The sequence below is a fragment of the Marmota flaviventris genome, chromosome 11 (genome assembly GCF_047511675.1).
Source record: "Marmota flaviventris isolate mMarFla1 chromosome 11, mMarFla1.hap1, whole genome shotgun sequence".
Lineage (NCBI taxonomy): Eukaryota > Metazoa > Chordata > Mammalia > Rodentia > Sciuridae > Marmota > Marmota flaviventris.
Window position 1 is genome coordinate 71306272 of NC_092508.1, and position 27432 is coordinate 71333703.

The 27432-nt window shown below is 37.2% G+C and overlaps 1 protein-coding gene across 3 annotated transcripts in view; it reads left to right on the forward strand.

Annotated features, from left to right (window-relative positions):
- LOC114094772 (CD302 antigen) overlaps positions 1-27432 on the forward strand; it is a 144708-nt gene that overhangs the window by 89520 nt on the left and 27756 nt on the right. The window contains exons 29-35 of one of the 3 annotated variants that reach the window (XM_027937956.2): positions 3361-3555; positions 5743-5969; positions 6998-7166; positions 7987-8136; positions 11381-11503; positions 12944-13111; positions 15100-16716. In XM_027937956.2, the coding sequence (XP_027793757.2) occupies positions 3361-3555; positions 5743-5969; positions 6998-7166; positions 7987-8136; positions 11381-11503; positions 12944-13111; positions 15100-15278 (1211 nt within the window). In that variant the 3' untranslated portion in view covers positions 15279-16716. Of the gene's footprint in view, positions 1-3360; positions 3556-5742; positions 5970-6997; positions 7167-7986; positions 8137-11380; positions 11504-12943; positions 13112-15099; positions 16717-21832; positions 21981-27432 lie in introns of those variants that run through there. The other 2 variants (XM_027937955.2, XM_027937954.2) reach the window with 2 other exon arrangements.

Below are 27432 nucleotides of genomic sequence, written 5' to 3' on the forward strand. Positions count from 1 at the left end.
CTTGTATTGAGCATTAGAAAACAAACCCAGGATTCAGAGATTGAAATTGTGTACTCAGATGTTATTTGTAGTTATATCATCAGAAACAACAGGAAACATATTCTAAGTTCTGTAAAAGATGGTGGAATGTGATGGACATCATTATCCAAAGTACATGTATGAAGACACAAATTGGTGTCAGCATACTTTATATACAATCAGAGATGAAAAATCAACTGTGACCACCCACAGAGCAGGCCCAGCGGCCTGCTGAGGGGCAGAGCCGCCCCCCACCCCCCGCGCCTGCCAGGTAGGCAGAACTGTGACCATCGACAGAAAAGGCCCAGTGGCCCGCGGAGGGGCAGAGCTTCCAATCACTCCTGCAAGGTAGGGGGGCCTGCAACCCACCGGCAGAAGAGGAGCAGCGGCCTGCTGAGAGGCAGAGCCGCCCCCTCCCCCCGCGCCTGCAAGGTAGACGGAACTGTGACCACCATCAGAACAGGCCAGACCTGCAACCGACAGACAGAACAGGCCCAGTGGCCTGAGGAAGGGTAGAGCCGCCCCGCCCCCCGCGCCTGCAAGGTAGGCGGACCTGCGACCCACTGGCAGAACAGCCCCAGAGGCCTACAGAGGGGCAGTGCCGCTGCCTGCGCCTGCAAAGTAGGCAGAACTGCGACCACCGACAGAACAAGCCTAGCGGCCCGCAGAGGGACAGAGCCGCCGCCTGCGCCTGCAAGGTAGGCGGACCTGCTACCGACCGGCAGAGCAGGCCCAGTGGCCTGCTGGCGTGGTAGGCACATTGCCCCAATTGGAGGAGGGGCAGAGCCGCCGCCCGCGCCTGCGAGGGAGACTTTGCAACTATACAAGACCAATATAAATATATAGGGGGAAAATTCAATAGCACAACAGTTTCACCAAGTAGAAAGGAACGCGAACAGTATGAAGAGACAAGGAAAGAAAGGACCACAAGCAATGCAGGTCAACTCAACATTAGAAGAGGTAATAGCTGCAGCAGATGGAATGTCAGATAAAGAATTCAGGATATACATGCTTCAGATGATCTGGAGTCTCAAGGAAGACATCAGACAGCAAAATCAGACAATGAAAGATCACTTCAACAATGAATTACATAAACAAATCCAAGAAGCAAAAGATCAACTATACAGGGAGATAGAGGTTATAAAAAACAAACAAACAGAGATGAAAAATTGTGCTGTATATGTGTAATAAGAATTGTAATGCATTCCACTGTAATTTATTTTTTAAAAAATCAATAAAAAAACACATAAAGCACTTTAAAAATAAGCGTTTTCATATCCAAAGACTTCAGGTTATCTAAACTTTTATAAAATGTATAGGTAACAAAAATTTTACTAAAATATATAGACATATGAAGAGACATAGAAGGATTTTTTCCAAACACTAAATTTGGTTTAAATTTAATTTTTCCTGACTTAATTAATATCCATAAGTCACTGTTTTTAGTTACATTAGAATACTTACAGAATATTTAATTGTATATAGCACTTATAAAAGAGCTTTGGTTTTTAAAACCTTCTGATTTTTCAACAGTGGGGCCTTGAATAGGAATTACTGAGTCAATATAGCAGCTGAGAGACACTACCAGCTAGGTGAAAAAGTGACCTTTCCTCACAGAAATATATCACTGCCTGTTGTATTGTTTAGAAAACTGGTAACTTTTGAAGATCCAAAAAAGGAAAAAGGAACTGGGAAACTAAGGTGTTATAAAGCAACAAGTAAGAACCAAGTCATACGCACAGCCTTGGGGTGTGAGCTCTTGGTGCCGGCCAATGCTTAGGTGTATTGCTTGCTCCGGGAGACGTTAATCAGTGAAAGGTAGAAGTGACCAGGACTGCAGTGGGTATGGTAGATAATGATGGCATCACTTTTCATTCCAGCCTATAATTTTAACAAACTTAGCATCTTTTTTTTTTTTTAACTGTTTATTGAGACATGCCTGTACCATATAATCCAGCCACTTACAGTGTGTAGTTTAATGGCTTTTAATGCAGTCACAGAGTTGTGCAGCCATCACTGTCTCAAAAAGAAACACCTTACCCATTAGTATTCTCTTCCCGCCCCTCCCCATTCCTTATCAGTCTCAGGACTTCAGCAACCACCAGTCTACTGTTGGTCTCTACAAATTGCCTATTCTAGACAATTCATATAAATGGTGTCATACAATATGTGATATTTGGGGGACTGGCTTCTTTCACTTTAGCATCAAGCTTTCAAAGTTCATCCATATTGTAGCATATATCAGTATGTCTTTCCTTTCTGTGGCCAAATAATGTCCCATTCTATAGGTATGCCATATTTTATTTCCATTCATTAGTTGGTGGATAGTCAGGTTGTTTTTACATTTTTGGTTATTAGGAATAATGCTTCTCTGAACATTCATGTGTAAGTTTTTGTGTGTACATGTTTCTATTTCTCTTGATTTACACCTCAAGTATATAATTCCTAATAAAATATATAAACCCCCTGTCAGATAAATGATGTGCCGATATTTTCTCCCATCACTTTCCTGATAGCACAAATTTTTTTTGTTTTGATGTAGTATGATTTATATATTTTTTCCTTCACTACTTGTGCATGTCTAAGAAGGCTTTGCATATTTTAGGGTCATGAAGACTTATTTCTGTGTTTTATTATAAATGTTTGATAGTTTTGGCTCTTACATTTAGGTCTGTAGCCTATTTTGAGTTAATTTTGTGTGTGTGTGTGTGTGTGTGTGTGTGTGTGTGTGTGTTGCTAGGGATTGAATCCAGGCATATGAAGCAAGCACTCTACCAACTGAGCTATATCCCCATCCCTTTGAGTTAATTTTGTGTGTGGTGACAGCATGAGACACAACCTCATTAGTTTTTGCATGTGGATATCCAGTTGTTCAGCATCATTTTTTTGAGAAAACTATAGTTTCCACATTGAATTTTCTTATCTTTCTTTAAATCTATTAAGCAGAAGTAGGCATAATTCTGTAGAGCTTATGTCCAGAGAGAAGATTTCTGTCATAATTTTGTAATATATCCATATTTTTTATAAAATAGCTGTTAATTTCCATTGCAATTAAATACATGTCAGAGAAAGGGATATTTCACAAAAAATAATAAAACATTAAGTTATTGAAGGATGGAATTATAGGTAAATTTTGATCTTAATGTTTATAATTTATTTTCCAAATTAGAAATAAGCATGATTTACTGTTATAATCAGAAACTATTTTAAAGAGATATACATAATCATTCAACCTTTTAGAAGGAAGGAAAAGGAGACAGAAAAATCGGTTGTTTGAAATATTAACCCTGTTGTAAATTTTGATTTAATCTCTAAGCATAGTAAAAATATATACCTTTCTAGATAATTCTCTGATGTGGTTTGATAAGACCATGCTATCTTATACACACTGGCGAGCAGGAAGACCCACTGTAAAAAATGGCAAGTTTTTGGCTGGGTTGAGTACTGACGGCTTCTGGGATATTCAGACCTTTAATGTTGTTGAAGAAACACTCAATTTTTACCAGCACAGCATGCTTGCTTGTAAAATTGAAATGGGTAAGTATGCAAAGGTGGGTTTCCATTCCAAGGAAGGAGAGTATAAGGTGAAGCTGCACAGGTGGGAATCATGCACCTGTGCAGTGAGCTTCATACAGTCCCAGGACAGGTGCTGCACAGGTTACAGAGGAAGAGAAAGCCTGGGGCCCGGGTGTCCTGGCCTCTTCTTGAAGGAGTAAAATGTAGACGGAAAGACATCATTAACCTCTTTGTCGTAGGTAAGATAGTGTTAGATTTTTTGGTACAAACAAAAGAGCTGAACAAAAACAGGAATAACGAAAGCAAGGAATGCCTCCGGGAGGAAGTGACACTTGGTTGGGCCTTAAAGGATGGAGAAGAAAAAAATAAGAAAATAAGAAGGAATGTTTGGGTAGAGATTTGACATTCCAGGCAAAATTAATGTCTCTTGACCTTGCCCAATCCTTAAATAAACCCATTTTGAAATGCATGTTTAAATTTTCACTGCTGAAGACTGCTCTCAGCTCTCAACCTGCTCTCAGCTCTCTGCTGTTACAGAGCACATCACAGTTGCATCCTGGCTGATCAACTCCCCTCATAGTGCTGCAGAAGAGCATCCTGGCATCCTCTCTTATCAGTTACTGGGAGTCCATGTAAATTTTTGCAACCTCAGACACCAGCCTCTCTTCCCTATTTCTAGGCCTCCTCCCAGCCCCCATCTGCTTCCCATTCTTGCTCCTTAAGAATTTTTTTCCTCAGGCTGGACTTCTTAAATTGTCTCCCTGTGTAGAGTACATCCAGCATCATATTTGTGCCTTTATTTATGGTACAAGAAGCTCTTCATTTTCTTCTCTTTTTTCATTTTTAATAAAGTTTTCATTTTAGAATAGCTTTATGAAAAGCTGCACAATATATAATCTCAACCACTCACCCCTGATGTCATTAGCATGGCATATCTGTCACAATGAATAAGCCAGTATTAATACATTGTTATTAGCTAAAGTATCTACATTATTTCCTTAGTTTTTACCAAATGCCTTTTTCTGTTGAGGATTCTATCCAGGATGGCACATTGCATTCAGCCATCACATCCCTTAAGCCTCCCCTTGGTAGTGATGTTTCCTCAGACTTTTGTTGTTTTTGACGACCTTGACGGTTTTCAGGAGCACTGGTGGTGTGTTTTGTAGAAGATCCCTTAGTTGGTTTGGCTGATGTTTTTCTCGTGATTAAACTGGAGCTTTGAGTTAGTAGGGGGACCTCAGATGTAAGGTGCTGTTTTCATCGTGGCATGAATGGTACAAGCAATATGTCTTATCACTGTAGATTTTAACCTTGATAGCTTGGCCCAAGGTAGTATTTATTAGGTTTCTCTACTGTGCAGTAGCCTTTCCTCCTCTCCACGCTGTACTCTTTGTAAAGGAGTTACTGTGCGCAGTCCATACATATGGGATAGACTGTTATCCTCTACCTTCCTGAGGAGGGAGTATCTATATGAATTACTTGGAATTCTGCATACGAGATCTGTCTTCTTCCATTTAAAATTTGGTCACTTATTTATACATCTTTTATTTTTTTTATTTTATGTTTTATATATTTTATTTATATATTTACATTTATTTATGCCTCATTTACTTCTGATTATTTGTTTTTAGTTCTTCCTTGTTGCCATACTTCTTTTTATTCTTACTTTTGCCTCACCTTCTAGTCCTAGGGTGCACTCCTGGTTGTTTGCTCTTTCCTTTGGCTGCAGTGTCTCTTTGAAATAGCCTCATCATTGTGGGGTTTTGTTGCCTATTGCTTGTTTTTTCAGCGCTTCCTTACTTTCTAGATAACTTATTTCTCCTTAGTCTTAATTTCCCCTGAATTTCCAGACCTGGTTTTCCAAGCAGGCATGAATACAGATAAATCTCTCCTTTGCAGTCAATCTCATATCCTAGTGGTTAGCAGTTTTGTCATAATTTCAGGTATTGCTGTTTTCTGTCTCCAAATATTACATGAGCTTCTTAAATAAAGATGATGTTTATGCCTTTAAAAAAATCAACCAGACAACTATAATATGTAAGAGTCTATTATATGTCCTGTGACAATAGAAAAATAAAGTATGCTTTTGACTATCCTTATGTATAATGAAATCAGTTTAATTTTTAAATGGTTGCATGCCATTTTATCCAAAATATGTATTTGAAATAATTTAAATTTAATTACTAACACTTATTTTAAATGTTCCAGTTGACTACAAAGAAGAACATAATACTACATTGCCACAGCTTATTCCATATGAAGATGGTATTTATAATGTTGTTCAGAAAAAGCTAACATGGTATGAAGCATTAAAGACATGTTCTCAAAGTGGAGGTCATTTGGCAAGTGTTCATAATGAAAATGGCCAAGTCTTCTTGGAAGATATTGTAAAACGTGATGGATTTCCACTGTGGGTTGGGCTCTCAAGTCATGATGTAAGTCTTGCTTTGTTTTCCAAATCTGTTACTTTGAAGGTTGGAAACTTGACATTAGATATTAACTCAAAGCACAATATCAGATTAAGTCCTAGAACTCCATCATGGAACAAGTAGAAAATTATATTTGAAGAATGCACTGGGGCAAATGGCCACCATCCCAAGCACCCAAGGATCCATTTCTCAACAGTACCTCTATAGCCTCTTTGGAGCTGACCAGTTACAAAGCTGGTGAAAAAGAAGTAAAAGCAGAAAAATTTGAGTTTCAGTACTAATAACTGTCTTCCATTTCTGCTAGTTGATCATGAGCATCTTATTTAACCATTGTAACCCAATTTCCTCATATGTAAAATCAGGGTAATAATATTTTCACTTAGATGTTAACACAAGAATTTATGTAAGTTGCCCAGTAAATTTCTCAACACAGGTAGGACTTATATGAACACTTTCTTCTCACTTTTCTGCTAGAAATTAGCACTGCTTAAGATTAATGTCCTGCTGATATATGTATCAGTGCCATTGTTTTAATTTTATTAATTAATGTAGTCTTTCCATTTTGATTTTCTTGGGAAGTATTTTCCTTTTCTAGCCCTGCTGTTTGATGGTCTCTGTAATGTGGAAATTGTAGCCAGACACAAACCACAAACCCATAAAACACAAAAAACAATATTTAGAGCAATATGAAGATTGGGAATATAAATATGTAATTATGATAAGTGGAAGATACTGAATGTCATTTAATTTCAAGTGTTATGTAAAACTTATCCTTTAAAAAAATAAATCCATAAATTTAAATTCTTACCTAAATAATGCCAGAGCAAAAGTACCAAATCACTGCATCAAAAGTAAATTTCTTATTATATAGATCTAATATGTCCAGATCTATAGTATATATCTGGAACTGTGATATTTGTGAGCAAATAATTAGCATTTTATTCTAATATTTCTTTAAGTATGTATATTGTTCTTTATGTCATATTTGAAGGCATACATCTAAGCTTAGATTGTCTCCATTATTCTTAAAACAGGGAAGTGAATCAGGTTTTGAATGGTCTGATGGCAGTGCACTTGATTACATCCCATGGAAAGGCCAAAAATCTCCTGGAAATTGTTTGGTCTTGGATCCAAAAGGAATTTGGAAACATGAAAAATGCAACTCTGTTAAGGATGGTGCTATTTGCTATAAACCTACAAAAGGTAAGATTACTGACTGAAACCAGGTCACATACTTGACTCAGATAATCAGTACCCCACCAATGGGATGTTGGCAATTTACTTTTTAGTTCTGGTATGCTCCTCTGTTGGAGTTAATAATGGACAATAACAGCACAGCTTCATTGCATAGGTTTCTTGGGGTACTTAGCACAATTAAAAATCAAACACTTTAAGTGGAATTAAAGGGAATTTTAAGACATACCTACCCTTTTGGCTTGAGAGAGATTTTACTGTGCTGATATATTTGTAAACCAAATTACCAAGTTTTTACTTGTGAGTATGACTTCTAAAGATAGTTTTTATATGTGTCTAGGCAAACAAAGGGCTTATATTATCAAAATTAAAAAGAATTCAAGGGGGATGGAGTTGTGGCTCAGTGGCAGAGCACTTGCCTACCAAATGTGAAGCACTGGGTTCGATCCTCAGCACCACATAAAAATAATAAATAGAGGCAGTATGTCCACCTACAACTAAAAGAATGAAAGGAAGAATTTTAGTTATTACCTTCAGAGTAGTTTCAAGCTTACCCCAACTATATTTGTTTCTTTTCCCAGTCTGCCTTTTTTAGTTGTTTTTACTTTGGTCTAAAATCGTCTTATTGGCTGAGTATTTTTCTCCTTTATTGTCCAGGTTTTAAAAATGTTATCACAAAAAGCTAAGTATAATGTGTATTCATAGATTGTGCTGTGTCATATTAAGATAGATGCTTCTTACCCACCAAAGCAACAGTGACATTTAATTAAGTTTGGAAAGGCAGTGTTTTCTCTATGCCTTATTACTTCTGTGTCTAACATTTTTACAGCTAAAGAGCTGTCCCCTTATCCATACTCCTCAAGATGTCCAACAGTAAAAGAGAACGGGTCACAGTGGATCCAGTACAGGGATCACTGTTACATGGCTGACCAGGCATTGCACAGTTTTTCAGAAGCCAAGCAACTGTGTTCAGAACTTGGTGAGTTAAACTCCATTGATTGTCTTTGACTCAATAATTTCATTCTTAGAAATTTTTCTTAAGGAAATAATTTGAAATAATGATTTTATTTTGGACAATATTTTTAAAGTATCCACCATTTTATAATGGTATTATAGACTATTTGCTCAGTGGATAGAGACATGGTTAAGTATTTTATGATGTAAGAGCTCAATGCAATTTTGGAATAGTCATTAAAAATTATCAGTGTAAGATGTCATGTACCCAGGAATCTCCTCTTCCGTAATGTATTTTCATATGCAGATAAGAATATATTCTCTAGACAGAATCTTTGGCTTGGTATTACATAAACATTCTACAAATTTTATAACTTTAGCATTTATCTTTATGTATATGTTATATACAAAATGCAAATGTCTTCTTAAAATGTGACTTCCATCTTTAATGGATTGGTGTTCCACAAAGAGAGATCTCAAACTTACAACTTTTTAGTAATATATGGGAAAACAGTTTGGTCTCATTATTGTATTATTGTATTGTATTCTTGTATTTCTAATGACATACCTGTTATAGAAGGATGGGAAACAACATCTATATTTGGCTGCAGTTGAGAGCCAAATTAATAGTGGATTAATAACTAGTTCTCTTATATGTAGAAGTCCAGAGTCAGTCCAGGGTTGGAATAGTGGTTTTGTTCCACCTTCCTTAGGAAAGCTTAGGGACCCCAGCTTCCTTCACCCCTCGGTTATGGTTCTTAACTCATACAGACTAAGAGCTAGAGCTCCAGTTAGCATATCATTTCTTAATGTGTATTTTAATGGCAAAAACCTGAATAAAGGCAGCCAGAAAAAAATTTTAATTATCAATGTGAAAATAAGTACATAGAATATAAAAGTAGAAGAAGTAAATAAAAAATTCTAGGTGAACCACGCACGCACAGTGGTACACATGTACAGTCCTAGTGATGTGGAGGCAGAGGCAGGAGGATTACAAGTTTGAGGCCAATCTCAGCAACTTACTAAGAAGACCCTGTCTCCAAAATAAAATTTTTAAAGGGGTGGGTAATGCACACCTGTAATCCCAATAGCTCAGGAGACTGAGGCAGGAGGATTGCAAGTTCAAAGCCAGCCTCAGCAACTTACTGAGGCTCTAAGCAACTTAGTGAGACCCTCTCTTAAGTTTAAAATTTTTAAAAAGGGGCTGGGAATGTGGTGTAGTGGTTAAGCATCCCTGGGTTCAATCTCCAGTACAAAACAAAACAACAACAACAAAAAAAAAACAAGCTAAGTAAACTGTTAAGTAAAAATTATGACAATAGGATAGTTTTTAATATAACTAGCTATGCTTAAATAAAAGGGGTAAGAAGCAAATTTTTTCAAAAAGTTGACTAAGTAGTAAATAAAAAATTACAGATCATCCATTACTTATTTATTAAGTAAGCTTAGTCTGGCCAGGATAACAAAATCAAAGCATGTGATTGATGTCCATCATTCTGAATAGGATCACCACACATCCTCAGAGCACCGTGATAGGACTTTTGTCCTCAGGTTTAGATATTTTAGAAAGAGCAGCAATGATTGTCTCCCTCTCAGAATAAATTTAGCCTAAAGTTAATATGTAAAATGACTTTTAGGGCAACCACCTAGAATATTTTAAAGATAGAAATTATTTATCTATATCCTTGGGTAGCAATTTAGCCGGGCAAATTACATTTAGCTAATTTATTTGCTAACTCTTATGAAGACACTTGTTTAATTAAAAAGTCTCCTAGTTACTGCTTAACTACATAATGGAAACTTTTGTGTGGGAACAGTTGTGTGTTACCCATGTATATACATGATGGGAACTATTATAAACTGAATATATGCTCTGGAAGTCAGAAGCCGCTTCCTCCTAAGGGAGAAAATAGAAAAACTTAATGTAAACAGAGTGTGAGGATTAAGCATTTAAGCTTTTTTTTTTTTTTTTTTTTTTAGAGTGAGAGAATTTTTTAATATTTATTTTTTAGTTTTCAGCGGACACAACATCTTTGTTTGTATGTGGTGCTGAGGATCGAACCTGGGCCGCGCGCATGCCAGGCGAGCGCGCTACCACTTGAGCCACATCCCCAGCTCAGCATTTAAGCTTTTGAAATTGACTGGGTTCAAATCCCACCTCCCACACACTTCCACTAACTTAGTGGAAGTTATTCAAGTATTTCGCTTTTCACACCCAAACAGTGAGAATGAAAATAGTACTTACTTCAAAGGTTGGTGTAGTTTGGGCTGTGGGAATGTATGGAGGGAGATCATGTATGCAAAGGTAGCACAGTGCCCTGCAAATAGTGAACTCCCTCACACTATTCTTATTATTAAAAGATTAAGATGGACTTTATAGTTATATAAATTATGTAAACCTTAACAATTTAATTTCCTTGAGTCTCAGTTTCCTTGTCTGTAAAATAGTGATAACACCTTCCAGCATGGTCTATCAGGTTATATATTAAACAAGGTAACATATAAGGCACCTGCACATTGTAGTGTTTGATAAAGGGATGAAGCCTTTCCTTTGTCCTCTCTTAAAATAGTCCCCATTACAAAATAAATACTTTAGCTCAAGTGCAGATAGGCTTTTTGCTGTTGAGGACTGTTTGATTTAATTTGGGGCTGAGTTCCAAAAGTAGCTATTACTTATTTTTGTTCCTTACCCGATGCTGGTGATAACCAGAATCTCTTTTATATGTAGATTTAGGGTACCTATCAAACTTCAAGAATATTCATTCATTCAATTCCATGCTATTTTTAGGAACTTACAAGAAGTGTGATAAAGTACATTTATATGTAATATTAACAGAGGGACAGTGTTCCCCAGTACCCCAAACCTATTTGTGTTTAATTCTATTTTAGAATAAGAAAATTTAAAACTAATACAAATGTTCGTTGAGGAAAGAGTGCTAAAAAATCTACAGGGTGACACATATTTCTCTACCAGTTATTATGACTCCTGTCCAAACACAAAGATTTTTCTTAGGCAGTTCTAAGATTTAAAAATATTGCCAGATAAATATTTTGAAGATATATGAAATTTCTGCATGTAAATTTTCAATGTAGAAATGTTTCTGTTATTTTTGGAAATACTTTTAAATTTTAACATAAGTACTGATTTTTTTAAACAGTCTCTGTGCAAAGCTTGAATTTTTCAGTGATCTTGTTCATCCTAGATATTGTATTCAGATGGCTAGTTTAGAATAAATGACTTGCCAGTACGATTTGTTTTCTTTCAACAGATCATTCTGCAACTATTGTCACCATAGAGGATGAAAATGAGAATAAATTTGTGAGCACATTGATGAGGGAAAATAATAACATCACCATGAGAGTCTGGCTTGGATTATCCCAAGAGTCTGTTGGTAAGTGACACAATTGTGTGTGCAGTGTGCCGAGAGGGTTCTATCTTGTCCTAAATACCAAGTCAGCCCTGTTAAAGAATTTCAAATGGTGGCTACGTCAGTGTTTCTCATTGATGGATAATCTAGGTCTGCTGGCTGTTCTGGAGGCTTGTAAATTTTGAATTAATATGTAAGTAATTTATTAATAATGATGGAAAACATGAATGAAATAGAATATGAGGTTGAATCAGCTAAAATTGTTCTACAGGCTTATTTCCTAAGATCCCTGAATAAACATCAGGATTTTTTTTTTCTCCTATAGCAATGCTGTGTCCTGTGTCTCCATAAGGAACCCATGATTTACTTCCCTTAGAGTCCTAGTGTCTATCACTCCTTGATTTTGCAGCTTATAATTCTGTTATTCAGAAATGGGTCCTCTTGTTATTCCTTTCCCTCAGGATATTCTACCATGGATCAAAATTGTTTTATCCCCAGCCCCGCAAAACAAAAAAAAAAATAATATTGATTTTTTTTCCACATAGGTTACTAAAATTGCAGATAATTAATTTAAAAAGAATTTGTAGAAGAATTTTTCAATAAGAAATAATACAGGGTGAGGGGCTGGGGATGTGGCTCAAGCGGTAGCGTGCTCGCCTGGCATGCGCGGGGCGCTGGGTTCGATCCTCAGCACCACATAAAAAATAAAATATAAAGATGTTGTGTCCGCCGAGAACTAAAAAATAAATATTAAAAAAAAAAAAAAAGAATACAGGGTTAGAGTGAACTTGGAATTGATAAAAAAAGAAGTTAAGCATATAAATTTGGTAGAATAGGAAGTATGTTTCACACTTTATGCAAAATTGAATTTTAAACACTTAAAATAAATATGAATTCTAAAATATTAAATACTTCTCAAAAACATGAATGGAATCAAACTTGGCCTTCTAAATGACTTAATGATCCTGTGTTCACAGGCTCACCACAAGGTGGTGCTACCTGGGCTAAAAAAACAAACATGGAGTCAAGGGGGTGACTCCTGAGCCTTCTAGGGTTCATCCTCCTCCAGCAGCATAACTTTTTTCAGTAAATTTTCTAAAGAAGAGAAAATATGATCCCAAGAAATCTCTCACAGGATAAATGTGCATGCGCCCTGCATATTAATCAAAACATCATGTTCTATAGCAGTATCCAATAGAACTTTCTACAAAGATGAAAATATTCCAGTTCTGCATTAAGATAGTATTCACCAACCACCTGGCTATTGAGTTCTTGAAATGTAACATCAAGTGTAATTAAATATCTTATTTAAATTTTTTTCTGTTCATTTTTAATGGATTTCATTTTTAAATAGTGACTCTCATAGGATAACACCATCCTAAGTAAATGAGTTATTTGAGCCACATGTTTTTAATCCAGTAATTTAGTGGCAATAATCTAGTTATATTTAATGTCATTCTTCAGATCAATCTTGGAATTGGTTAGACGGATCAGAAGTGACATTTGTCAGATGGGAAAATAAAAGTAAGAGTGGTGATGGAAAATGTAGCATTTTGTTAGCTTCCAGTGAAACTTGGAAAAAGGTTGAGTGTTCACGTGGCTATGGAAGAGTTGTCTGCAAAGTCCCTCTGGGTAAGTATCTAACTTGTCCTTAAGAAATCATTCAGAAAAGGTCAAAAAATAAATGTATTGTCCAATTATGTGCTAAGTTTTTGTACTTGGTCCTGAAGTATTTATGAAGTATATCCAAAAATCTTCATTAAGTCTTAGAACTTTTCTCCCTGAAAAATAGATTATAATAAACAGTAAATGCATAAGACATCTAGGGATCCCAAAGGAAGCTATTAAATAATCTAAACTTTATATAATTATTTCCTCAGAAAAATGGAAGCCACCAGAGTATTAGGGAGGTAATTTCTTTGAAAACATTTTTGAGATGTATTTTATTTCTTAGTTTGAATATATAAAGGCTTAAAGGTCTATTTCTGAAGTTGACTTGCTTCCTTTTTCCCCACTCCCATAAAACTCATGATTAATTTTAAAACAATCTAAAACTAAATTTAATACTTACAAATGTTCAAGGTGTCTGAAGGAAATCATAATTTGAAGTTAAGTTTAATCATGAATTAATAGATAAAATAACTATAAAATATTTTAACTTCATTTATGGAGAAAACTAAATTTTTCACGTTAACATTTTAAAAGAAAGACCTAGCATAAAGCTTTCCATTTTGGTGTATAAATATTAAAGATAAAACTCCAATTTTAGGTACTTGGTATCTTTTTATGCATGCATTCATTTAGCAAATAAGTCTCCTCTTTGATGTGACCTGCTCTACATGCTGGGGTGCACCTGGGAACAGACAGATCAGGTACCTCTTCTCACAGAGTTTACAGTCTAGTAGAAGAAGATAAATAAACAAGCAGGTCAGTCTTTGCAAAAGAAGAAAATGTCAGATAGTTATAAACTGTGTGACTAGGTGGATGGCTGCTTTAGATTAGGTTACGAGGGAAGAGCTGGAGACACAGAAACTGAAATCTGAAAAGTCAGCCCAGCAGAGATCAGGGGAAGGCACAGCAGGCAGAGGAACCAGGGCAGCAAAGCACCTAAGGCTTCAAGGTAACAGAGGCAGGACAGACTTGGAAGCAAGGTATGGGGGCAACTGGAAGATTGGCAAGGTGCATGCATGGGAGGGCAGGGGAAGTTAGAATCCTATAGGGTTAGGGTATTATAAATTAAGAGTTGTGTTTGGCTGTTTTGAGTTGTCCATATGGGGAAGAGATGGCTACATGGAAATTTCTAGTATGCAGTGGAATATGTGAGAGAGACAGGATGTTGACATAGAGAAGGTATTTAAAGCCATGGGTCAGGGCTGGGTATGTGGCTAGTGACAGAATGCTGGCTCTTGGCTGCACAAGGCCCTGGATTCCATCCCTACCACGGGATGGGGACGGGCAGGATTCTAACTCTAACAGAATGAACCCATATGGGCAGCACACAGAAAAGGGGAATGCTAGGGGCTAAATGAGGTCATTCTTGAGGCTTAAATCATTTTTAAAGCAAATAATAGTATATTTGGCCCTAGATAAGTCAGACACAACAATTTACAGTTTTTAGCAATTTGCTACCAGGGGAGGATAATGTATGAGAAGTGATTCTCCCAAAAGAGTAGTAGTAAGGAACTGAAATCTATTTCCATGCATATTGGGATGCTTATTAGGATGAAACCAACAACTATGCGTAACTATAAAACAAAAAAAAAGGAAAGAAAGAAAAGTGGTGGTAAAGGAAAGTGGAAATAATAACAGTGCTTTAATTTAATTTCTTTGGAAGAAAATTCTTATAACAACAAAAAGAATTTGAATGAAAAGAAAAACATAAATTTGAAAAGGAAGCGTTAAATGTTTGATAATGAGTTTGAATTTTTTGTTCAAGCTGTGATACAATCAAATATTTATTGTCTTTAATTTGGACATGGCTTATGTATGTGACCCACACCTTAATGAACAAAATCAATAAAACATAATCATAATAATCGTAATATAATAACCACAATAACATAATAATCATAATAACGGGTACATTCTCTCTCCCGATGTCAAACCTTTCCCTATTCCAGGCCCTGATTACAGAGGAATAGCTATCACGTTTGCGGTGCTCAGTGTCTTAGTTCTCATCAGTGGTCTGATTTGGTTCCTCTACCGAAGAAACCGTTTCCACTGGGCAGGCTTCTCATCAGTTCGGTATGAACAAGGAGTGAATGAAGATGAAATCATGCTTCCTTCTTTCCATGAGTAAATTCTTCTAAAAGTTTTCTTATTTGCACTACTATGTTAGGAAAAATGAGCCACTTAAATTTTCCCCAATGTCATTGTTTACTATGTTTTAGTTGGTTCCTTAAAATGCTGGTGTACACAGTTGTCCACTAAATGCCATGCTTTTATCTCTGGTTGATAGAATGGAAAGGACTTAAAGCTGGAACTTGTCCAAATTGTCAATAGGCTAAGTTTAACTATAATGTGAATTATCTCTGTAAGAATGTGGCTGGTAACTAGGATGTGTATATAATTTAATGGCATTTTTAACATAACTTCTTAGAAAATGAAAACTGGCACATTACTAGGTCACATATCTATCGTTTAGTTTTTAAGAGCATCTGACATAACGCAAAATTAGTACCTCAAAGTAAAAACCCAACTGCAAATAATGTCAACATTGTTTCAAAATAGTCAGTTGCAGCATTTGGGAAAAATTATTACACTGTGAGACATGCTTACTTTTTATATAGCAAAATGATGCCTGTTGGCAAGATGCTTCTTATACTACTCCAAAGATATTTCATACCAATATCATTTATATGGAAATGTTTCTTCTATTCATAATTACTCATAAAACAATGGCTTTTAAAGAAGATTTAGTACTTAGCATTTTCTAAGTCATGAGAACATTATTGTTAGATTGATTAGGTACCCTGTAGCCATGTATTTTGTGTTTTCTAATTTAGTACATTTAACTTCCTTATAAAAGGGACTCAACTAGGGATGAGACTGAATTTTACAATTTATGTTTCACATAGCATGTCAACTTTTGACTAGGAATTTTTTTATTACTCTGTTATCTTTTTACATGAGCTAAACAGAGGAGTCTATGAAGGAAATTATTTAACTTGCATTTGAAAAAACAAGAATTTTATAGTGAGACTCTAAACTTTATGATTATTACTAAAGTGCTTAAAATTTGAATGATTAAGGATACATTATTTGTGGTAATTTTTTCAATTTCCCCACCCAGAATATAGGTGGTATTATTAGCATCCACTACATATGGTGAATGTTTTATTCAGTGTTTAACTTATATTTGTACTTAAGAGTATTTTTGTACAAAACATAGATTTTATTTTAAATTTAGAGTGTTTATACTATCATAAAGTTGTAAATAATTTTCTAAGACAGTTTTAATATAGCTACAATTGTCCTAAAATATTAATTGAAGTATCATTTATATTTTAATTCTCTTGACATGTGATCTATACAATTTTAGTCATTTAGAGTTTCCTCAAATAACTAAACCAACTTGATGTGAAAAGTACAGCTGTATACAGTGGTGATGCCATAATAAAGTTGTTTTATCTTTTAAGTAAAAGTATTGATTCTTTTTGAACAAAAACATCTCTAGTTTGGCTTTCCTATGTTACAAATATAGTTATAATGAGAAATAAAATGTCCAATTATTTTAATCAATGCATTCTTTAGCAATTTTATGAGCACTTTTTAAAGAATAAATCATTCCTACATCTCTGGATGTTTGATTTTAGTTTCCTTTTGAGATTCCTTCATTAGTATGTCTCTCAACTATGAGAATCATCAGGGATCCCTTCTATGCTCCACTTATTTCCCATTCTTTGCACTCCCTTGAGTGGGTCCTGTCTACCACCTCCCCTCTGAGGCATTTCTTAGCTCATAGTTCAATACATAGTCCAGGTTCATATTTTCAATTACTCACTGGAAGAGCTACATGAATGTTCTTCTCAGCATGTCCAGAAAGCCCCTAAGGGTTTCCCTCCCTCATTTCCTCTGTTCCAGATGTCTCTAAAGAACTAAAAGACAACCCATTCCAGTCTGCCTCACCAACCCAACTACTACATAAAATCTGACAAAATTGGTCTTTTAAAATCAGGCACCTAGAAAGTAAGTTATAATAGACGTAACAGTGGAAGTACAGGGGAACCCATACCAAAGTGATACTAATAATCACCTTCCCCCTCCCAGCATTTCCCTTTTCTGATTCTAGGGCAAGATATTTTCATTATCTGGCAATTCTGTGCTGCAAAGGACTACTGTAGTCTTAGAAACCCCCAATTCTGACCACACTGCTGAGATTTTTTCTGGAGAAAGTCAGAGGTTCATATACTTTAATCTTAGCCTTTTTTTAATCCTAAAACCATCTTGGAGAAATAAAGACCTAATTGTTATTAATTAGCTCAACATCTTACTTAAGACAAATTTAGTTCTCACAACATTTTTTTTTTAAAACTACATGATCTGAACCATTGTATGTAATTTCCTGTATAGTCTAAATTGAAACATTCTATGTCTACATCTCAAAAGATTTAGAAAACACATATTTCTATTTCCCCCCAAGCTACATTAATCACAAGCAGGATTTAAGAAACTTCTTTTCCATTTCTCCAACCAGTGTGTCTTACATCCTCTTTCAGTTAATATGAAGACAGCATATTCTGTCTCCCCAGCTAGAAGCCCAGAAGTCATCCTCAGATCCTCTTTCTCATGTCCCCTAAGCCAGCAGTTTTCTCATTTCACATTGGACTTCTCAAAAAGCAGGTTATCTCTAGTTGCCAACTGTATTATTTTAGATCCTTATCCCCCGACCCCTGCCCTGGATTACTTGCACCTGCCTTTTCACTGATTCCCTCATCAGCCTTTTCCCTTCATCTGATTTTTCCCCACTGAAAATACACAGCTGAAATACACAGAGAAGGACTTGCCCTCCATTTTAGGCTACAGTTACTGTTTCTGTCAGCTTTTGTGTCACTGTGAACAACTTAGAGGAGAGAAAGTCAAACTAGTATGAATTGATTAGCTTAAAACTCTCACAACCCAATCTATCTCTGAACATTCCTGTATTAACAGGAACTTTGAGGTGTGTGTGGGGGACACCTCATATCCAAAGCATAATAGTTACTTATGTTTTACTATCTCAGGCCAAAGGAGTGCTCAGCAATGCCAAACCAAAGGACCTTATGTGGGTTGGTGATCAGTCCTCTGAAGAGTCTGGGTGCTTAATGCCCTGGCCAAATAACCTTGCCTTCATCCTGTACTGGGGATTGAAATCAGGGGCTTGCACACACTAGGCGAATGCTCTATTGCTGACCTACCTTCCCAGCCCCTTCCCTGCTTTCTTGGAGGCAAGTTCTTGCTCAAATTTGCAATCCTCTTGCTTCAGCATCCTAAGTAACTGGGATTACAGGAGTATACCACTGCACCTGGTCCAAATAACTTTTTTTGTATGATGTTGGACCAAGTTGATGTTGATCCCATCACTAAAGAACTAAGAAGTGAAGTCAGACAAAGATTAGGAAACCATTGGTGATCTTAGCCAGTGGAAATTCAACAGAATGGTGGGGCCACAATCCAAATGGAAACATGAGCCGAAACATGAAAGGGAAGTTAGGAAATGGGGAACATTAGATTTTGAGAAGATGGTGGAAATGAAAGTGTGAAGTATTTTAGGAAGTAGAGATGGGCCATAGTCAGAGGCAGAAGAAAGGTTAAAGTTTTTTCAGTTTTTTTTTTTTTTTTTGGTGTGTGTGTGTGTGTTTTTGTTTCCTGAAAGAGGTGGGAAAAGAGATTCAAAGGTTAAGAAGCTGAGAAAGAAAAACAGTGAATCCTCATTAATAAAGTTTTGTTTCTATGTATGTATGAGTTTGTCAGGATGAACCCAACTATTATGTATAACCATAAAGCTCTAATAAAAAATAAATACATATGTAAATAAATATATTTTGTGGCCTGAGGTGGGAGTGGAGAAGAGAACTTTTTCAATTTCATGATTTCATAGAACTATTCATTTTACTAGTTAGCAGAGCAAGAGTCCAACTGGAATCAAGATGTGCCAATATTTAAATGCACAAGTAACTTTGGAATGATTTGCTTTCAAGTTTGTGTTTAGTAATGTAGACCCATTATTGACATCTTTAATGGAAATAAAAAGTTACGCAAGACTTTGAAACTTTGGCAGACTGAACCTAGAATCATGGGGGAATCCAGCAAAAGACTTGGGCTGTGGCTCAATTTTTTGTATTTGCTATGTATCCGTGGGTAAGTCTTATCCCTGTTTTGATCTCAATTTTCTTATCAGTAAATGAGGATGGCATGCACTACATCTGACACTCTATGGCTCTCCTTATGGATCCTTTTGATCAAATTTAATTGATATAATCACTCCATTTCAGACTGGACTATCAGAAGCATAAAAGTGGCTAGAAAGGATTTGAAAAGGGCTAGACTTGATTTTCTTAATACACTTTAGTTTTGGGGTGTGCAAAAAGTATTGCCATATACTTCCTTACACATACACTCAGTTTCCCTATTATTAACATCTTCCATTAGGGTGGTACATTTGTTAAAATCAATAAGCTAATATTGATACATTATTTTTAACTGAAGTCCACAGTTTACATTGGTGTCGGAAAAGGATCAGACCCTAGGAAACACATTCAGGATCCCAGTAGGTAGAAGAAGACACTTTTATCAGCCTCCAGCTCCAGCCCCACTTTGCCCCCAGACAGTTCCATTTAGACCCCTGAACCATTTCCATAGCCCCCCCCCCTTTTTTAATAGACAAATCAGACAAGAAAGGCACATTGCCAACAGGTTACATAAGTGGGCGCATGCTCACAAGCAAATGTTTATGACCGTGAGTACATATGCTGAATCAGGATGTTCATGACCTTGGCTATATACTAAAAACATAGCCTGCTGGGAGCTTTGGTAAGGGAGCCTAACTATAGCTACCTTGGACCTGTTTTACAATTGGGTTAATCTTTGTTTTGTAAATTCTATGGATTTTTGAGAAATATATAATGATATGATCTACATTATAGCATCACAAAGAATTAGTTTCATTTTCTAAAAATTCTTTGTCTTCCACCTATTCATTCCTTTTTTTTTTTTTTCTCAGCCCTGTCAAGCCCTGGAAACCAACTTTTTTCTTTTCTTTTTATTTTCCTTTTCTTTTCTTGTGTGTGTGTGTGTGTGTGTGTGTTTGTGTGTGTGTGGTGCTGGGGATTAAACCCATGGCCTTGTGCATGTAAGGCAAGCATTCTACCAACTGAACTATATCCCCAGCCCCCCTGGGAACCATTTTATATTTTTGCTATGTCCATAATTTGCCTTTTCTAAAATGCCATAAAATTGGAATCATAGCCTGCTCAGATTGGTTTCTCCATGTCTTAGCTAGATAGCTCATTTATTTTTGGCACAGAATATTTCATTGTATGGATGTATCACAGTTTGTTTATCCATTCACCTCTTGAAAGACATCTTGATTGCTTCCAGGTTTTGGCAATCACAACAAAAGCTGATAACAAGAATTTGTGTGCAGATTTTTTTTCATGTATATAAGTTTGGAACTCATTTGGGTAAATACCATGGATTTATGATTGCTGGATTGTATGGTAAGAACATTTAGTTTTGTAAGAAGTTGCCAGACTGTCTTCCACAGTGGCTATACCATTTTGAAATCCTACCAACAATGAATAAGAGTTCCTATTGCTCCACATTTTCACCAGGATTTATTGTTAACATTCTAGATTTGGGCCATTCTAACAGATGTGCAATAGTATTTAATTTCTGTTTTAATATGCAGCTCTCTAATGACATTTGATATTGAGCATCTTTTCCTACTCTTATTTGCCACCTATGTATCTTCTTTGATGTCTTCTTCAGTCTGCCCATTATTAAATTGGGTTGTTTGCTTTCATATTGTTTAGGTTAGGCTTGATTTTACAGAACTCTTTTCCCAGTACATGAGGCTGAATCAAGCAGCATGATTGGCCCTGGTTTGTGTTGTTTGGCTCCAGAGACTCTCATGGGTCAAGCTATAGCTATATAATCGATACCCACATTACAGAATCAGTTTATAGCATAATTTAAAGCCTCTTGATCCAAGAGTCAGTGACAGAAAAGGTTTTTAACCCCACCAGTAATGAGACATAATGATCATGTGTCTCCTGAGTAAGTATCACTTCTGTGGTACTCTTGCCTATCAGGAGGAGCATCAGACAAAACCGAAGATTATTCTACACAAGACTGCCAGTACTCTTACAAATGGTTTTCATCAGGAAAGAGTCAGAATGACAAGAAGACTGTCCTAGATTAAAAGAACTAAGGAGATGGGACATCTCAATGTAATGTATGATCCTGGATTGGATCCTAGAATGGGAAAATAACACTAAAGAGAAGGACATTGGCAAACTGATAAATTCTGTGAATAGTTTAGCGAATAGTAGTGTATCAGTGGTAATTTCCTGGTTTTGATCTTTCTACTAGAGTTACATAAGACATTAATATTTCGAGAAGCTGCCCGAAGGGTTACACAAATTCTTTGTGCTATTTTTGTAACATTTTCAAAAGTATGAGATTACTTCAACCCCCCCAAAAAAAGTTAGTTGTTTTTATTTATTTATTTTTTTCCCCCAATTGAAGAGGGAAGTTCCATAAGGCTTCTTTCCAGCCCCTTTTGCGCAATCTGGAGAGCCCGGGTCAGCGCTAGGTGGGACCCTCTGCAGCGCACTCCCTCGGCCTGGGCGGTGGGAGGGGTCCGGACTGCAGCTCCACTTCCGAGAAGCACCGCCCCCGCCCCGCTCCGGCCCGCTGTAGCCTGCCGCCCGCCCTCTGGCTCTTGCCGCCGTCATGCCCCGGGCCGTGCTACCCAAGCTGCTACTGCCACTGCTGGGCCTTGTCGCTGCCACGGTCGCGGGTAAGCTGCCCCTTGCGGTGCCCCGTCCCCGGCCCGGGAGCCAGAACAGCGAGCCAGCAGAGACTGTCCACTGCCACCCGCACCGGGGCGGCCCAGAGGGGGTGCACCTGAGCGGGACATCTCGTCCTTTTCTGCACGCACACTCCAGGCTCCCCCTTGGACCCTGCTATCTGGTCATCCCCCTATTCGCCTCTCGGGATTCCGTGGGTCTCCAGAGAGCGCCCTGAAGGGAAGGGGCGGAGAACGTGAGGGCTCCTTCCCGAGTGCCTACAACCTCAGTTCAGACCCCACTCCGCGGGGAGGGCCTCCGGAGGGACCCCGCCCCACACCCCGCCCCACACCCCGCAACCAGGCATTTTGGCCGGAGAGCGGAGGGACTCAGATCTAGTCCCCCGACCTGAGTAGTTTCAGGCACATTTGGGTCATTGAGAAGAGAGAATGTTGGCAGCTGAGATTTTCCCCAGCTAGGGCGCAGCGTGGGTAGGGGTGCTGGGAGGGAGTAGGCCCTCTTTATCAGGCGCCAGTTGTTTGTCCAATTGCTTGGTGCTCAAGTTTTTGAAACAGGAAAAGGGTTCAGCCAAATAACCCCTGGATCGAAGAGGGAGGTGAACATGCAAGAGTTGTATTCCACTTAAGTCGTGATTTTAAAAACAATCATCAACAACAAAAACAACAAAAACTTTGCGGCAGACACAGGTACTTACCTAGAATTCTAACTACTCCAGGCTGAGGCAGGAGGATCCAAAATCCGAGGCCCGCCTCCGCAAGTTAGCAAGACCTGCCTGGTCTCAAAATAAAAAGGGACTGGGATGTAACTTAATGGTAAAGAGCTTGCCTAGCATGCGTGAGTCCCTGGGTTTGATCCCCAGTACCACACACAAAATAAATAATAAAATATTTGATCTGCTGTTGTGCAAGTGACATGTGAAAAATTACACGATTAATCATTTCCAAAATGAGTCCTGAAGAAAATAGACAATTCCATTGAATATGTGTCTTAAACAAATTTTCTACACAGGGATGTTAAAAATATGTTTATGGGGAACCTCTGGGGAAGACTTTCATCCAAAAACACTATTGATTTAACAGTTCCAGGAATTACACAGCAAAATAAACAAGAACTAAATGCTTGCATTGGCTTGAACAAAAGGATTATGCAAGAGATCCCCCCCACACACACACCAATTTCACTGCCTTTTTTATAGCTTCCTATGAAGTCTGCTGACAGGCAGGAATATTTTAAAGGCCCTCAGAGATGGAAGTGGCAGCAGAGTAAGCAGCTAGAACTTGCTTACAAATTCAAAGCTCCTCTCCTGAAAGCTTTTGTGGACCAGCATTTATGACCAGTTATGCTATCTGCTACCTATTGGAGGAGCAGAGCAAGATGTGCCAGTTTTCACAGTTCAGCCCATACACCTTATTTTGTCTAAGTCAGGCTGGACTGGAGAATCTGTGAAGGCTGATCTGTTTCTGAATCCTCCTTATGCATAGCACATCCTCCTTATGTTCATCCTCCTGAGCCAGTCACATCTGAACTCCATTGAACCCACTCTCTGCAGTGCCATACATTTGTACTTTAGTCAAAAAAAAAAAAAAAAAAAAAAAAAAAAAAAAAAAAAATATATATATATATATATATATATAGAGAGAGAGAGAGAGAGAGAGAGAGAGAGAGAGAGAGATTTTGAAAGAGAATCAGTTTCCAGATATTTTGGTATCTTTCCTTTTCAGAGAAGCTGTTTTGACCAGCAATAGAAAACAAACTTTTCTTTGGCAAGTTATGGTCTTTTCCTTTTATAAGTCTAGTGTGGATAAATAGAGTTTTCGAGAGCTTTAGAAGAAAGAAGTGCATGTTGAATAATTTCATGCTATTAATCAGCTTCTCTCAGGCAGTTTTAAAGATTAATCTAGAAAAAGTATGAGCTTTGCCCTTGTTACCCAACTTAACTGCACTTCAGTAACACGGAAATAATACCTATTTCATAGGGCTGTTATGAGCACTAGTGAGAACTCTGTGGATGGTGCTTATTAACATGGTCAACTTGATTTCCTTCCCTTTGCTAATTTCATCCAAATGGCAGGGTAATTATTGCAACTGGAAAACATCATGTGAGTTCTACTCCATGTTGGATGTTTATGGTTTCTGAGCACATTCACATTCATTATAATGTTGTAAGGCTGAATAACTGGGATGCTTTTCATCATAGTATCTCACAAATCTATCCAGACAAGATCAGGAATTATATTTGACTTAGAATGGCTTAGAACTAAGTATCCAAAGAACTTGTCAAAGTCATCACAGAGTTAGCTGAATGACAACATCTTAACAGAAAATCTCTTATAATATTAAAGTTTAAATGTAATGTTGAAATAGAAATCATTGTTATTCTTATCGGTTATTTATTTAGTGAAGGAATCTTATGTCGTTCTTAGTTATTATCTTAAAAGTCACAATGAGATGTAGCTCAGTGGTAGAGCACTTGCCTAGCATGTGTGAGAGCCTACATTTGCTCCCTAGCACTCAAAACAAAAACAAAAACACAGTAGACCAGACATTCAGTTTCTAAGTAAAGTTATGATATGTCTTTTAAAAGCTCTGTAATGGATTTTTCATGTAGTATATGATCAGCATATGTTTTTTTGGTCAGTGATTCCCATGAATGGCATGGGACAAGTGAATATAAATTTTTGTTTTGGTATTTTTGTTTTTGTTTTTGTGCTAGGGATGAAACCCAGGGCCTTAAATAGGCAAGCAAGTGCTGTACCTCTGAACTACATCCAAAGCTTTGTGTCAGAAGCTAGATTTCTCATTTTGAATTGCCATGACTTTAAAACTAGATGAGTTGGCTCTGCCTCTCTCCCTAACGTCATCTCTTACATTACAACACTTCCTGACATTCACTCTGTTTAGCCACACTGACCTTCTGGGAACACTGACACCTCTGGTCCTTTTGCACAGAATATTTCCCACTTGTCCTTGGCATGGCTGCCCGTTCTTCTCATTCAGATCTCTGTTCATGTCACCTCCTAAGCCCTTCCATAAACACCATATTTTTCTGTTCCATCTCCATGTTGTAACTAAAGCACTTTCAAATGCATTTTGTTTATTCATCTGTCCTCTTGCCTGTTACTTTTCTTACTAGAATGAAGATCCAGAACAGCAGGGATTTAGTGTCCTGTGGATTTCTGTTTTGATTTGTGTCTTCGTGCTTTATTCTAATTAATAATAAAATAGTCAAAAATTGTGGTGAATGGTTTAAAAGTAGAGGATAACTGGATTATACTTTCTTTCAAATTATGTTACCTCTGCAATGAACTCATCTCATAATTGAATTAAAAGCATTAAATCGTCTTAATCTATCAATGCGACATTTTCTGACCCTTCTAGGTAGCACAGTTGTTTCAGGGGAGCTTCTCTCAGATTAAACATTAGAATATTTTTGTAAGTTTTGAAATGTTAATATTTTTCTTCCAATAAAAATGTGAATTTAAGGACTGGGGACATGGCTCAAGAGGTAGCGCGCTCGCCTGGCATGCACGGAGCACTGGGTTCAATCCTCAACACCACATAAAAATAAAATAAAGATATTGTGTCCACCTAAAACTAAAATAAATAAATAAATATCAAAAAATGTGAATTTAATTTAAGTATTATTTTAAGACTTCTTTCATTGTTGAGAGCTTTTAAGAATTTGCTTATATGCTGAAAATCACGTGTTGAAATAGTTTTCTTCCACAGTTTTTTATTGTACATGTAAAGTATTTTATTGATTTGGTGATTGGTTTTTTAGATTTTGAGAGCAAACCTTGAGACTGAATCTGTGAGAGCAGATCAGTAATGCCCAGTGAGAAAGGTACAGATGAACACTGGCCACCTCTTCTATGAAAGAGTATCATGGCAGCTCTTCTGCAAAGTGAGGGGAGAAGATGGAGGTGGGAATCCTGGAAGCTAGGCTGGGAAGAGAGATGCTGAAAAGGGAAGGGGGTATCAGAATAGCTCAACTCCCTTGGGATTCACGCAGACCTTGCAGCTGAGAGCACAGCCACAGGACCTCTGGATTACTCAGGGACTTGGAACAGCCACTCATTCACAATAAATCCAAATAGCCCCTCCTCTTCTGTCCTGCCAAGCTGTCCTTATGAAGATAAGTGGCTGCAGTTCTCTTTCTCTTTTCTTTTTTGGTACCAGGTATTGAACCCATGGGTGCTTAACCACTGAGCTAAATTCCCAGCCCTTTTTATTATTATTATTTATTTTGAGACAGGTCTTGCTAAGTGAGGCTGGCTTTGAACTTGTGATCCTGCGCCTCACCCTCCCAAGCTGCTGGAATTACAGGTGTGCACCACCACACCTGGCTACAGTTCTCTCTTAATAGCAGAGGAGCAAAGGTCTTTTTATTGAGAAGGAAAGAGAAGAACATCTTTATTTTATCTATGTTAATATTTAGAACAAGCATGTTCCAAGGACTGCTTCCTCTTGTGCTGTGCCAGGCTGTTTAAAAAATCAATAAAAACAAAACAAAAAATAGCTTATAAGGAAACAGAATTTTAGTAGATTTGACTGGTTATGCAAAATTTCCTTGGGATATGACATTTTATTCTTTTAGCACAGATAATTTTAGGCAGAGGATCTATATGGAAATTTTTAGAATTAAATATAACTTTTAAATTTTTCATCAGATTCCTAAGTTTCTGTACATATTTTTTAAAAATATATTTTGTTTTAATTGTAGTTGGACAAAATATATTTATTTTATTTTTATGTGGTGCTGAGGATCAAACTCAGTGTCCTGCACGTGCTAAGCAAGCGCTCTACCACTGAGCCACAACCCCAGCCCCATCTGTACACATTAAATTAATAGAGGGGATTAGAAAATTATAAAATCCCTAAAGAGTCATTTAGGTCATTATTAACAACCACCTATCTTTCAGGATAGCTGTTATAAAATAAGACCAATAGAAAACCACTTTGTGGAGAGCTTTTTGGGCAGGTCTTTAATTATAACAGGATTAGAGCAAAAATACTTAGCATTGAAGATAACTTACTTAGGTTAGCCTTCTGCTCATGAGGTGCATGAACCTCAACAACTGTCCTCACAGGAGTTTTCCAGCCTCCGTTTTTTTTTTTTTTTTTTGGTACTGGGGATTGAACTCAGGGGCATTCGACCGCTGATCCATATCCCCAGCCCTATTTTGTATTTTATTTAGGGACAGGGTCTCACTGAATTGCTTAGTGCCTCAAAGCAACTAAGGTTGCTGAAGCTGGCTTTGAACTCATGATTCTCCTGTCTCAGACTCCCAAGCCACTGGGATTACAGGCGTGCCCCACAGCGCCTGGCTCCTGCCTCTTTTTAACACTGTTCTTCTCAAAATAAATATATATCTCGAGTAATGCCTAAGGCTTTTTTCTGGGCTCACACTCTGACCTAAGTATTCATTGTTGAATTAACTG